The sequence below is a fragment of the Pieris napi genome, chromosome 12 (genome assembly GCF_905475465.1).
Source record: "Pieris napi chromosome 12, ilPieNapi1.2, whole genome shotgun sequence".
Taxonomy (NCBI): Eukaryota; Metazoa; Arthropoda; class Insecta; order Lepidoptera; family Pieridae; genus Pieris; species Pieris napi.
Window position 1 is genome coordinate 968,379 of NC_062245.1, and position 15,154 is coordinate 983,532.

The 15,154-nt window shown below is 33.3% G+C and overlaps 1 protein-coding gene across 1 annotated transcript; it reads left to right on the forward strand.

Annotated features, from left to right (window-relative positions):
• Positions 1 to 7,637: 7,637 nt before the first annotated feature.
• On the forward strand, positions 7,638 to 11,162 carry LOC125054939 (proline-rich protein 4-like). Its single transcript, XM_047657090.1, has 3 exons — positions 7,638 to 7,733; positions 8,836 to 9,081; positions 10,534 to 11,162. Exons 1-3 carry the CDS (start codon positions 7,722 to 7,724, stop codon positions 10,714 to 10,716), a joined length of 441 nt encoding a protein of 146 aa, XP_047513046.1. The 5' UTR covers positions 7,638 to 7,721; the 3' UTR covers positions 10,717 to 11,162.
• Positions 11,163 to 15,154: the final 3,992 nt, after the last annotated feature.

Sequence of the window (15,154 nt, forward strand, 5' to 3'; positions counted from 1 at the left end):
CAAACGGGCAGGAGGCTCATCTGAATCTATCTCACCTCTCAATGCCAAAGGGCTCGCGAGGTTTCGTGAGGGGAGCAACTATGGATATCCAGACTTAGCTCGTTTATCAGAATGCTCTGGACATCGGTGAGCTTTAACCTAAACGGTACAAATGGAATGATGAGATGCCTGGGGTATCTAGAGGGTACACGAAAGTCAAATTTTGATAAATGATAGGGGCAATCAACCTCATAAACTAACTTTGTAATTAAATAAATGTTTTTATTAATTAAAATAGTTATAAACAGAGATTTTCAGACCTCCGACGGCAACCGAAATTATACTCCAAATTGTTGTTACATTTTCGTGCCTATGTTTTTATTTTTTTATTACATATAAAAATAATATCTGTAAAACTATTGTAAATATTTTTCCTTGGAATATTCTGGCCCGAGAGACTCACCATCAGCTATCTGAGCTATGCAATGAGGTGCCAGGTCTATAAAACGCCGAAAGTGGAAATGGGTGGGCCATATGTCCTCGACTGGAATCCTCAAGGTAAAAGGAAACGCTGACCAAAACAGACCTGGCAACGAATCATTGCAGAGGTGAAGGAAGCTGGAATGACGTAGACGATCAGGCTGCTTTTCTACGCTGGATGCCCGCTTCTGCACCTGGGGGACTTAGGATTTAAAGTCATATATTTTTTAGGTCTCGTATTTGTGATCTGTGTCATGTATATTGTTAAATAAATAACAGAAGACTAAAGGGCTAGAGTTACGTTAAATTCTATGTTAATTCATATAACTTTGACACTACCACGAATTATTAGTTAATCCACATACTCTGTTTATAGGTACAAACATTTAATAAAATTTAATTACGTTATATTGAATGTTTTTTACATAACAATGGTTTGAGGAAACACAAAATAAATAAGCATTGTATTAACTCACACACGTCACACATACACCATCACAGTTCACACACAGCGAAATTAGGTACCACTTAGTTAAATGTATTGAGTAATTTTTCTTGTTTATTCCCTTAAGTAAATGTTTGTATCTTTTTGTGAATATGTATTCCATCTTTGGCTAAATTTTCGTTTGTTTTTGAAGTGAAACTTCTTTATCGGGGTTGGAAAAAAATTTTGTGTAACATTTTTTCGTTACGCGTCACATTTTTCGGTTACGCGTCACATGTTTCGGTTACGCGTCACATTTGACCGTTACGCGCGTCTTTTTCTAGTCCCTACCAGGGTTGATTCAAAGAGATTCTAAACCATTAATAACTAAAATGTATAATAACGATAACAACGATACTAAAAATTCTATTACAATTTATGAAATTCTGTAATAATCTTAGTGGTAATAAGGTAAAATGAAATAATTGTATTATTTGTATTCATGTCTATGATAATAAAAGCCTTTTGTTAAACTTTATCTAATTTAACTTTATTTAACCAATTTCTGTAAAGTTGCATATAGATAATTTTTCGAAAAATAAGGTCATAAAGAAGTTTCACTTCTAACGTGTGTACACTAGTACACGCACATTTTTTATATATAGTTTTTGTTAGCTGTAGGATTACGAAATAAATAGATAAACTCGTACCTATATGAAAACTTATGGCATGACACAAACTAAGTAGAAGCTATGATTTTGGTTTGTTTAACCCTTTATAAGACTAGGTATTATCTTTTAATTAAATATCATAGCCCTTAAACCTAATTATATAAAGAAACTAGCTGTTCCCTGCCACGCTTCACTGTGGCACATTGTGATAGAATGATTGAGAAATGAGAAACAAAACAAAGAAAACATTTCATATAAATTTAATTTTGCAATACTTGTGGAAAAAATTAAAAAACAAAAAATAGATAAAAACAATCCTTTTCAAAAAATTTCAGCTCGATCGTCGCAGAACTTTTTGAGTTTTTGAAGCGTACACAAACCAACATAATATTTTTATATATATGGATGTAAGTTTATCTACATTTAACACAAGGCCGTGGTAAAGTCTGTGTTGTGGCCACTTCTGTGTCTGTGTCTGACTATAGCCTATGTAAAACAATTAATATTTTGCTGGGAAAAGGAAGTTTTACCTCATATGTAATATACATAACATTTAACCGCATTTTGAAGATTACATACATTTATATATACATATATACATAATTTGACATGGATTGTCATTGAAACAATTAATAGGTTTAAACATACGAGACCACAGGCTTAAGAACTCTCAGCCCAAACTACTAAGTATAATACGATGAAATAATAAAAAAAACTAATTAATTCATCACGTATTCAATGAAATGCATGTATAACTAATTTTAACACGTCTCATTTATTCACACTAGACATCCACAAATTATACTGTCAAACAATTAACACCAAAGAGAATTAATTAATTAAAACAAAAACAAACTATTGTCTGTGACCATTGTGACTGGCTATTAATAAAAAAACAAAATGTCGGCCCACGGTAGCAGATGGCGGTAATTTGCATTTAAACTGCCCTTTGGATTTCTGTTATCCGTATTGATAAAAAAGTTGATAAATAAGTTGAAACCTATATTAATTTACAATTCTGAGACGTACAGAAATAAGTCGTGTATATTATCCCAAGTTTATTTTTATTAAATAGTTCCAAATTTTATTAAATAAAAGATCGGTAAGTAATTTTTAAAATTACAGAGACAATTAAGATTAAAAATTAATATCATAATTTTCATCAGCTTCTTCTTATTAGAATAGTAGGTACTATTTTAATTATACCTGTCGGTATAATACTATTATTATATTTATATTTATTATTGGAATAATACTATTTATAGTAATATATATATATATATATACAGGATATTGAATCGTACTATTCAAAATTAACTGTAATTATGAGGTAGGTATATTGTAATTAACGCAATTTCTTTGTACTTCTTCTTTCGACTAAATGAACATGACTTTGAACATTCAAAAAATATCATATTCTAATTATAATTGTTATTTAACTTGCCCAAATACTTCTTTTACAAAAATTCAGAAGGAATACATATCTATAATAATCGAACTTCGTTAATTAGTTTACTCCGTATCTGTCAATCTATATATTGATTAACGTAATCTTTAAATGTAACTTTATTTTTCATGTATTTTTCCTGCCCAAGATTTTAATACTTTTTAATCCAGATGTTAGTACTAAATACTCATGCAACACAAACCAAAAAAGAAAATATTTCTTGTTAAAAACTTCAATATTCAAATTCGCTTTCAACGCAAAAAGCCCAGCTTGCTTTTAAAACGCCTGACATGAAATCAACGCAAATTCGTTGCCAATTGCCATTTTTTAAACTAGAAGCCCCCGATAATTCGTTTTTCCTTTATAAAAACTAGTTTTTTTCTCTGTAAAAACTCAGAATTCAAGGAATAATTTTTTTTTTAAATACTCGTATTGGTTCAGCCGTCTTCTAGCAATATATTTTTTTTATTAATTTTTATTTATATAGAGTACGTATACTCTACGAAACTATTCTAAATTATTTTATTACTTACCTTATTTTAAACTTAAAAGTCTTAAGTAACAATTAAATATGTTGTCCTTATCACTCTTGTGACACATTGAAAATAATAAACGTGACAAAATATTTAAATTAAGATGACATTTCTAGATTTTTCTTAGTTTATTCTGCTCACATTAAATACAGTATTTTTAGAATTAAGTAAAAAATTACTTAAAATTAAACTCCATCGCTTAGCTTAGTATCTTAAGCAATTACCTCACGTCCTCGTTTTGAATTGTAAGGAATTAAAAAATACGTTATCTATATACTAATTTTGTAGTCTGTGCCCTTTGGGGTTACGGGTCTTGTTTTTTGTTGGCATATCTAATAATTTGTCGAACACAATTCTATAAAAAAGGATTCTAAAACATTAACGGTTCAATAGCGGTGTTAGCCCACAGAAAATCCTAAAGGTTTTGTATTTTCTTATTCACATTGTACACTTATGAAAGTCTAAACGATGCTTCTAAATATACATTAACTGACAGTTCAGTTCAGTGACAGTCCGTCACCATTTTATATCACCAAGTTTTTTACAAAATGTTTGTACGCACCTGCAACCATTACATCATGCTCCTCATCACATGTAATAATAATAATAAATTATTTCAGATGCTTTTACATTTAAACACATTAATATGTTGACGACTCATTGGTCTAGTGGTTAGTACCCCTGACTGCGAATCCCCGGCTGAGACGAACATCGATGTGATGAGCATTTGGTGTTGTGCTTAGGTCTTGGGTGTTTAAATATGTATTTATATGTCTATCTATCTATAATATGTATGTATATCCGTTGCCTAGTACCCATAACACAAGCTTCACCAGCTTAGCATGGGACTCGGTCAATTGGTGTGAATTGTCTTTAAAAAAAAAAATCTCATTCTTATTAGGTATCTGTACGCCCTTCTTTGGCAAAGTCTTCCTCTAAATCCCGCCATTCCTGTCTACACTGTGCCACTCTCTGCCGTGTAGCATATGCCTCATGTAGACATAATTATTGTGATTATATAATAAATAAGAAAACTTTACGTTTCAACTCAAGGCGCGGAGTAATAGAACCTTTACTGTTGTAATTTGGTGAATTAAAGTCCGACAAGTAGCACCCGTTCACGAGCACCACGCATGGACAGCTATCGGACCCATGTCATATTGTAGGTAGACAACCTGACGGCATCGGGTACCCATGGACATCGTGAGGAAACTTGCATAGACCCAAAAATCTATGTATGTCTGTTACAGAATTCTCAGATTGTATGAGAAGTGCGACTGGCTGTTTGTATCGCTTTCTTATAAAGGTTCCTTTTTAGGTCTGGGCCTCAGATTTCTGTATCTGTTTCACTATAATTTGTCAATCTAATGGGCAAGGTCAATCAATCAGCCTCCTGTGCCTGACACACGCCGTCGACTTTTTGGGTCTAAGACATGTCGGTTTCCTCACGATGTTTTCATTCACCGTTCGAGCTAATGTTAAATACGTACACAGAAAGAAAGTCCATTGGTGCACAGCCGGGGATCGAACCTACGACCTGCGAGTCGCACGCTGAAAGCACTAGGCCAACACTGCTCTAGATTCAACTTTCTAGCGCCTAATTTCAACTGCGCAAAACGCTTAGCAATTTCAGCATAAATGTAATGACGAACTTCCAGAATTAAACTTTGACTATGTGGAACATCTACTAGATTACATATCTCTGCCTTTTAATAATTTAAGAAATTTATTAAAGAATAGCTGTGTAAAAAGGCTTACTATAAAGTTAACTATCTAAATAGTTATCCATATAATACTAGCTGGCCTGGCGAACATCGTACCGCCTAACAGTCGTGTCTTTATTTTTTTTTAAATACTTATTCTGCTATTCGGGACACCGGTCTAGCTAGTAAGATAAAAAAAAGAAAGTTGATAAGACATCAAATACATTACTTATGTCAAAAAATAAAAATTTACCTTCCCGGAACCCCTCCACTAACACTTGAACTTTATGATATGGTATTAAAATTTAAATTGACTTTTAAGTATTATTACGAATATTTTGTATGGGAATATAGAAAAGTGTTGTTTTTAGGCTTTTTCACACAATTTTTTTTAATTATTCTCTCCGTAAGAACCATCCTCGTACTTCAAGGAATATTATAAAAAAAGAATTGGCTAAATTGGTCCAGGCGTTGTTGAGTTATGCGCTTACCAACACATTTTGCGATTCATTTTTATATTATAGATTATATTGATAAAAGAGAATGGGACTAGTGCTAGACTACTTCTAATTAACTTGCGATATTTGTTTGAAAATAAGTGTTGTTGCCAAAGTCATTTTGTATGATGATTTGCTATTTTAAAGTACCGAGAGTTTTTTACGCCGGCTTTTTCTCTCGGCTTAAAACCTCTGTCTTCTTTGCCGATGAGTATTTTTAATTTAAGGACGTGGAATAAGTGGTACCTGTATCTTACATTCCACAATAAACATATTTTATTTTTATAATTCCATAGAATAAGTAAAATAAAATGTATCATAAATTATTTTTTTAATTTTTTTAAATAGTTGTAATGATTTTTTCTTCTGCGGGTATTTGCAATCTGAGGCTATGAGCGAATCTATTCTGTGGTGCTGTCAAGTGGAGTAGCTTCCCATTGAAAGCATCTCCTGCCTAAGCTACTGCGGGTCTTCTAGTTCTAAGAAATAATTTTAATTAACTATCGATAATGCTACACAAACTGGGAAGTCACAGGCTACTGAAATACATCAGGAGTCTGGGATATACGTGTTTGTTCTGTAACCGTTAATAGCAATAAATAATATACATTATTGAAGTTATACTTCTTTAGGCGCGTTATGAAAAATTGATGAGAGTGAAATTTTACGACGCGCGCACCGTGACACAAAATTAACAGAATGAAGTTGCCCACGGAAGATGCTGCGGCATTGGACATCATTTATAAACAACATACGAATAATAATAGAATTTATGTTACACTTAAAGTAAGAGAATAATAATAAATATTTATTTATTTAATTTTTCAAATGTAAACTGAACTTTATTGACTATAATGACTCCTTTTCCAGTCTTTGATTATTTAATTGTAATTAATTATTTGCATGCAATCAAAAACTATTTTTAATAATGCCAAAGAAGTATAACTTCTTACGCGCGTACATAAGTATATGCACCTTTTTATTATTAATTGTGTCAGTAGCTTTGATGCACCACTAAAAATACGAGTGAAGCTGGGACGCACCACCAACTAGTCATAGAGCTGGATCAATCACTTCCGGTTTAACGTATAACTTCCGCATCCGCGTAATAGATGCATTTTTCATTACTACTTAATACTTTAAAAAGAAATTTGTAAACCTAGGTAAATTATTAGATTTGTATTAATAAATAAATTTTGAAATTAATTAAAGAAAAAACATTGATATAAAATAATTAACTTAGTCAAAGATTTTGTCAAGAATTTGTTTTCAATATAATAATGTCTACAGAGTGATTTAACCGACAACAAAAAAAGTAGGTCATCGGTATGACCTACATGGAGTTCAATAAAATTTGTATTTTACATAGAATAAATGAATGTTTGTGTTATTATTAAGTTATAATTAATTTATATTATTGACAGGTATCTGAAGGCAGTGATTTTTTTTTAAATTACTTATTACCTATATAAATAAAGCAGTCACCCGCCGTTTGTACGCTTAGACCTTTTATTCTTGGACTATATATAGGTAAGAGTTTTCTTTGAAAACTTCAAGAAACCACTTTCTTATATTAAGATTATATCAATTAAATAAACGAGTATTTTACCTTCACCATGTACAGTTAATAAAACATACAATCTTGTGAAGTCTAAAAGAGCTAAGATTTGAAAGTTCAGTCTATTAAAAACACACATAACCAAAAAAAACGAAGTCCCTATTATTGTGGCTGTACCATACATACAATACGTTAACCGCAATAATTAATACAACATACACTGCGTACCAAATACGCTAATTATATGCCACTGACAAACGAAACAAGTAATGTATGACTATATTTATTAAGTATCGCTTAGTGCTACCGCAGTAGCCGATAGTGAGAGTACCCTATCACTAGAAAGGAATACATTTCACCAACTATAAATGTTCGCGGGGAGAGTAAACAGCATCAGTCATTACTGTGAATTCAACCAAGTGCATCAACATGATCGCTTACGTAAGTGGAGTAACTTTTTATCTGTGTTATGTCACTTCCGAATTCCGACATACTTATGACATAATTAGAACGCTTTTAGTCATAAAGAACCATTAAAAAAACGTCTTAATTAATATTATGTAGTTTTAAATTGTGTAATAAATAAATCACAGTATCATTTTATATAAAACCTTTTCTGTTTCACAAAAGAGGTAATGAAACGAAAAAGTTTTAATGACATCATAAAATGACACGTGTCAAAATTAAAAAGTCAAAACACGGCCTATTCCGTAATAACGAATTCTAATTTGGAATTCATGACTAATGAGGTGGAATAAATTATAAAAATATAATGTTGCCAATAAAAATTCTACGACTGATTTACATTTTTAATTAGAGTTTTAAATGTGCTCTATGATATTAACGTAACAAAGATTTTTATGCATAGTAAATTGATTCCAATGTTCCCGATTTTTAAAACATAGAGTCCCAGGGACAGATATTTCTGCCTTTTTACTGATAAATTTTCTAAATTACATATTTACAGATTTACGTAAAATTCACGAGAAATCGATAATTATTATAAAAATCTTGTCTTGCCGTGTGGCTGGGTTCGATTCTAGGTAACATATTAATTGAATTGCTTAGGATGTTAGGCGGATCACCTACATGCCAACGCGATAAAAGAGTACCCAGAGTTTGCAATTTGATGTAATTTAATCTACAATTAAAATTCTGTAATATGAGTGAAAGGATTCCTGTTAATCATCACTTCCGTACTGAGTAATCGTGATGTAATCTCAGGCATTTCCTCTTATTTATCTTAATGCTTCTTGTCGGAAAGTTTGAAATATTTGTTCGGGAAGTGTGTTTTATGAATGTCCGAAGCTTATCATGACATCCTTGTTAAGACTGTTTACTTTTCGAGAAATGTTTGCTTACGTACAGGAACCACGAATCAGGAACCAGATTCTTGGCGCCAAAAAGCTTCATGAACGCCAGGTGTACCAAGCGAATCCCTATACAGAATGAATTTATCAAAAATCGTAAAAGAAATCAATTCGAATGTATCATCTAGTTGCTTTTCTGGTTAATCCCTCATCATGACAATCATTTATTACAGAAAATAACAGCCATTTTCCTACTGGCGTCGGTCGCTGCAGCTCGACCCTCAGAAGGCTGGGAACCTGAAGGCCACTCGCACACAGAACACACGAAACCCTACCACGTAACTGTTGTTAAGAAGATAGGAGTACCTATTCCTCATCCAGTGGCAATATCAGTTCCCCAGTATGTGAAGATCCCGATACCGCAACCCTACCCTGTTCACGTGACTGTTGAACAACCGATTCATGTACCGGTTTACAAGGTTAGTTAGCATACAAGACGAGAGACACCATCAAGAGGAAGTCATTATTAAATTATAGAATCTTGTGTGTCAAGTACTAGGCCACTCTGATGTCTAGAGCCTGGTAACCCGACAAAAAGATCAATAAATAGCATATCAAAGTCTTATCAAAATACATACATTTATTCTTTGGTGAAGTCTATTTGACTCTTCGTACTGTTACGCGGAAATATTTCGGGATCTTTTAAAAAAAGTTAAAATTAATTAAATTAATATCGGTATGTTAACTTAGATTATAATTCACAAAGAAAATATAACAAAATAAGAGCACGTCTGCTCGGATAAGAGTTAGGAGATCGACTGCCTTGAAGGGAATGAAGGTTGTTGATGCATGGGAAGAAATGATAACGAGGATATAGCACAAAATGTGTCAGCAATATAAGATGCATTGAGGAGTTGTAACAGTACGTATTTTCATTTACAAACCTATGCTACGTTTTGTGATGACAATAAAAATCTTTCTCATTATTTAAAAGTGAAACTTATCCACAATACGACATCCGATTATATCACTCCATTGTTCATTTTTTGTCGGATCCAGCGCCAATTATTGTGACAACGTGCATTGTTGGCATTGCGCACAATATCAAAATCGCAGACCTATTTACGCTTAACTTTTCCATTTCGATTTGCACTATTATCACGATATAACCTCCCCAAGTCTCCTAAATTTTAAATTTAAATGTTATTTATAATAAGACCATATGGTTATTATTGTGCTAGTAACAATTTTGTCCTAAATATTGTATTAGTAGGTTAGCTTAGACTATATTAAATCATAAAATTAAAAAGGGCACATTCAATCCATTACAATAACCCATGTAAGAGCAATCCAGCATACGAAGAGCGATTCGTCCAGTCACTTTCCGTGCGGCTTGATCCTTTGGCGTTGCATAGAGTTGTGGAGTCTCTCTGCATCTTCTACCGCATTTACCATGGAGAGTGTTCAGAGGAGTTGTTCAGTCTATCTGCAGCTAAGTTTCGTCATCGGACGTCAAGGCAGAGTAGTATTTCTGAACCAATTCGATTTAGGGTCCTTCAAGAAAAGAACGTACTTATTCTTGAAAGGCCGGCAACGCACTTGCAAGCCTTCTGGCAATGTGAGTGTCCATGTATCACTTAACATCAGATGAGCCTCCTGCCCGTTTGTCTCCTATTACATAAAAAAAGCTTCCCCGCTATTACAGTCAGCATACTGTTTGGGTTATCCCCACACGTGGCCACCTGAGATACAAGAGAAGAGAACAGTCCACACCTGCACAACCGACCATTGTTGCTAGCTTAGAGCTCAAAGTTGTCTCAGTTCACATTTTACCTAGTAATTAGTTGACTGCAAGAGTTATACCCTCAAATAGATCACAATTGTTTAATTATCTCGTGTCACTTTAAATAAAGCGTGAAAATATTTTTCAGGTTGTCCCTCAGATAGTGGAAAAACCAGTTCCATACACCGTGGAGAAACCAGTCCCCTATGAAGTGGAGAAACCCTACCCCGTGGAAGTGGAGAAGAAGGTTGAGGTACCCATCCCAAAACCTTACCCAGTCCACGTGCCTGTGTACAAACATATCTACCATCATAAGGGAGGAAAGCATTAACTCTTCTGTGAACAGCCGGTTATCAGAGTCAATTAAACTATAATGATAAAGTAATAATTATATATCTGTGAGGAAATAGCTTTTATTATGTTCCGATTCAAACAATGGTCAAATTAGACTATCAACGACTCTGATTTGTTGAAACTCCTACTAAAACTTTCATATTATCCAATACAGGAATTTTCAGAGCTTTTTTATTGTTTGAGGAAATATTGTTATCCAATTTCCTTAAAAAAACTTAGATTACGGAGTCCAAAGCAGTATTAGGTTGGTCCAGACCGGTTAGTACCGGATAAACCGGTTTTTACCGGATTTGTAAATAAAGCGGTATCTCGCCTGTATACAAATGTGATATTTATTTTGTGTGTCGATCTGTTTGTTGTTGTTTTTTTATTGTTGATTATTGTGTAATTAAGTTTTTATATTAAACGTTTGTTATAAATTAATATTTTTTATTTATTTAAACCATCCTTCCTAAGGAGTTATGCACTTATTTAGATGGATTTTACCTTTATCTTCGGGAATTCAAGTATTTTGTTCACTTAAAGGTTCTATTTGGATGGTTTCCATAAAAAAACCTTGTGGCAGCCGTCAGAGCAGAACCATCCGAAACAATAATTATTACAATTCACAAATACAAACGCAAACTCCATTTTAAAATTCAATTATAGCGAATATAAACAAAAGGCGAGAAGAGCTTAAAGAAATTTGTGAAAAAGACTGGGAGAAAAACGCTCAACGTTGAGAGAGATGGAGGCCTATACTCTGTAAGCTCCTTGAAAAAAAATGTATGTATGTAATGTAAAAAAAATGTATAAAGTGTATGTATGTTTGTAAAGAGCAGTGTTGGCCTAGTGTCTTCAGCGTACGACTCTCATCCCAGGGGTCGTAAGTTCGATCCCTGGCTATGCACCAATGGACTTTCTTTCTATGTGCGAATTATAACATTCGCTCGAACTTTGAAGGAAAACATCGTGAGGAAACCGGTTTGCCTTAGACTCAAAATGTTGACGGCGTGCGTCAGGCACATGAGGCTGATCACATACTTGCCTATTAGATTGACAAATGATCAAGAAACAGATACAGAGATCTGAGGCACAGACCTAGAAAGCTATACGAACAGCCAGTCGCACTTCTCATTCAATCTAAGAATTCTGTAACAGACATACATAGATTTTTGAGTCTATGCAAGTTTCCTCACAATGTCCATGGATCCCCCATGCCGTCCGGTTGTCTACCTACAATATGGGATGGGGCTATGGCTGTCCATGCGTGGTACTCGTGAAAGAGTGCTACTTGTGGTCACTGGTCGTACTTGATGTATAGTTATATATAAAAAAAATTCTGAGATCTAAGGCCAGACCTAAAAAAGGTTGTAGAGCCACACATTATTTTTATCTTTGTTAAGATGGATGAATGATTCAAGGAATAAATTAAGAGTAATTATTATTTTAGTTAAACAGAGTAAAGAAAAGTGTTCATGTCCGTGTTAGACCTAAAAGTACACCTATCTCCGCACTTTCTCTTGCGGTTAACGACTTCGTATCTTGTGACCTAGCTTGCCTCGATGCGCTTGCGCAACTGCTATTAATTTCATGTCGTTTTGTTTTATTCTTAGAGAGCATGTCATTTTTTAGATATATAAAGTGGAGCGATGTGTGTTACGTACGATACGTGTCTTTGACCACTTTCTTTTCTCTTTGCGTGCTATAAGCTAATCGCTTTGAACGGGCAAAAGGGGCAGAAGGCTCACCTGACACTCAATGCCAGAGAGCTCGCAAGTGCGTTGCCGGCCTTTTAAGAATTGTTACGCTCTTTTCTTGATGGACCGAAAAAGAATTGGTTCGGAAATACGTCAGTGGGCAGCTGGTTCCACATAGTGGTGGTGCGCGGCAAAAACTGCGTCAAAAAACGCTCAGTTGTGAAAAAGATACAGTTAGACATATAACAATTATTTTGTAGTTTCCGATTCAGTATAAAACAATTAATTATAAAAATTATAAATAAAGCCTCATAATCTCGCTTATAAATACTCAAAAATTCGTGTCGAAGACTATCTTCTAATAAAAATACTGAGATAATTCGGCCAACCACACAGTACGTATCAAACTTTTATTTTATTTAGCGGCAACACCGTATATTGTTATGGCAATACCACCTGTCAACCCCCCGCGGAGACGGGGACGCTTTGTGCCTCGGATTAATGTTCCACTTTACCAAAGTTCACGCGAGGTTATTTTTTTAATGATTATGAATCATGCAAAGGGTTATAGAATATCTAGACTTAATTAGCTTTGAGATATTATATTTCCTTATTGTGTGTATACATATCTACCTACTTATACCAAATATAATATGGAATATTAAAAGATGCATTGATCATTATAATATATTTAATATATATAAAAGAGGAATAACAAAGCCATCATATCTATAAATGATACCCGAGTTTTTATACTGTTAAGCAGTTTTTGTTACATTAAATATATCTATTTGTTGGTAATTTGTGTTCACTGGTTCCACTGAATTTCTCATATTAGTATATTGCTTCTTATATATATTTGATAAAACCATTTTTAAATTACTATAACAAAAAACAATAACTTACCTTAAAATATAATAACTAAAATATATTATTAAAAGGAGTCCCTTTAGGCAAGGTTCTGAAGATACTGGCAGCGTTCCCCCTTTGAATAGCTAGACTAAATCTTTGTCCGAGGTAGCTGCCAGCTCTTCGGTCTCCTGTGATATCGACTAACCTTTTTACTATTTCCATTATTATTTGTGTTATACACATGACTGAGTAACGTAAATAGTTTGTATTAGACCGAGGAATTTTAAATAGTTGGGTTTGCCTTGTTTTCTATGAAGAAGGGGTGTGGAATAGTAAAAGCGACAATAAGTCTGGGCAGTCAATTAAAATAGCAAATAGCGTGTAAAAACATCCGGTCGTTCTGTGTACGTTATATTACTTATATTTGTTTTATAAATTTTCGACTCCTGCAAAAACTGTCAAAAACTATATACCTAATATAAATAACAGGAACAATTTAATTTTATTGACTACCTCACTAGTAATGTAATTAAACTGAAAACAACTAAGTATTTATTTCGTCCAGAACGGTGTTGTGTTCTATGCCATGTATGCGATGCGGTCTATGTTCTATGTAATGATCAAAGAAGCGACACTTCAAAGAGATTTAAACCAAAATTGAAGATTACATCATACAGAATACAAGATGAAACCCAAGATTAAATAACTTAAAACCACAAACAACTGTAAAATGAAGATACACAAGCAAACCACAGACAATCAACTAAACATATTTCAGATGAAATAAACATATTAAATTAGGAAAGCGCGAAATCTGGATAATTTCGCGCGCAAAAACAAACATGGCTGCCGCTAAATGTATTGAAATATCAAAATAACTTGTGTTATTACATCATTTAAATTATAATGCCCTACATTATTTGATTATTATTACAGGATTAAGTATGACCTAAGCTTCTCGAAGTCTTCTGAATATAAACTGACGGCTTTGTATTTATAGCAACGTATGTATATTATGTAATAAGGGTATGCTTTAGATTTAGAAGCCATACTGTAACTTTGAAAAGATATTGAACGAAATATTACGCCCAAAGGCAGGATTTTTCGAACAAATATTTTACAAGCCGCGTAAATCAGATTTTGAAATAGTAGGTATATACTCTTTGGACAATTTTGAAATTGGAATTAAGACATGAAAGTCAAATTTGTCACCGGTATAAAAAACATTGCATGTCAATCGCGATTGAAATTCGCGGCTAATTACAAAGTGGGCGTCGTAATTTGTGCACGAGTCGAACCCGTGACAGATGGGGGCACGACCGTACCAAATTAGATCGATACTTATTGACCATTGGATACATTTTATAATTAAGGGCAGGCTATATCAAAAACATATCATATTTTCTCTTTCCACATGTTTATTTATTTGCTCAACAGTATTCCTACAGCTACTTACTAAACAATATCCAAACAATTTCATTGTACACAAAAGCCAAAAACGGAATACACATTCAAACATAAACAAAGCACAGTTTTACCTATTTATACAACAAATAAATTCTAAATTGTAAGTTCTAAGATTCATTGATTATTATGATATATATTTAATATAAAGAAAGAATAATAAAGCCGTTATTAATTTGTTATCGTAATTAGAATTAGTAATTTAAATAAAGAATCTATAAATCAATTGTTATTAAAATCGTTAGTAGCACGTCGTAGAATTTAAAAGTATGTCTCCTTGAACAAATTATGCTTTTGTATTTTTTTTTTTACTAGTATTCTTGAAAGCTTGCCCATAAAGTCCATATATCCAGTGTCAAATCCAGGCTTTAGGTATCACTAATACGGGTAAAGGACGAGTACCTCGTGGTGATGCTGCTA

Excerpts from the sequence above, each read along its gene's own strand:
- LOC125054939 (XM_047657090.1), top strand. Across the intron at positions 9,082-10,533 it reads TTCATGTACCGGTTTACAAG|GTTGTCCCTCAGATAGTGGA; the intron begins GTTAGTTAGCAT and ends AATATTTTTCAG.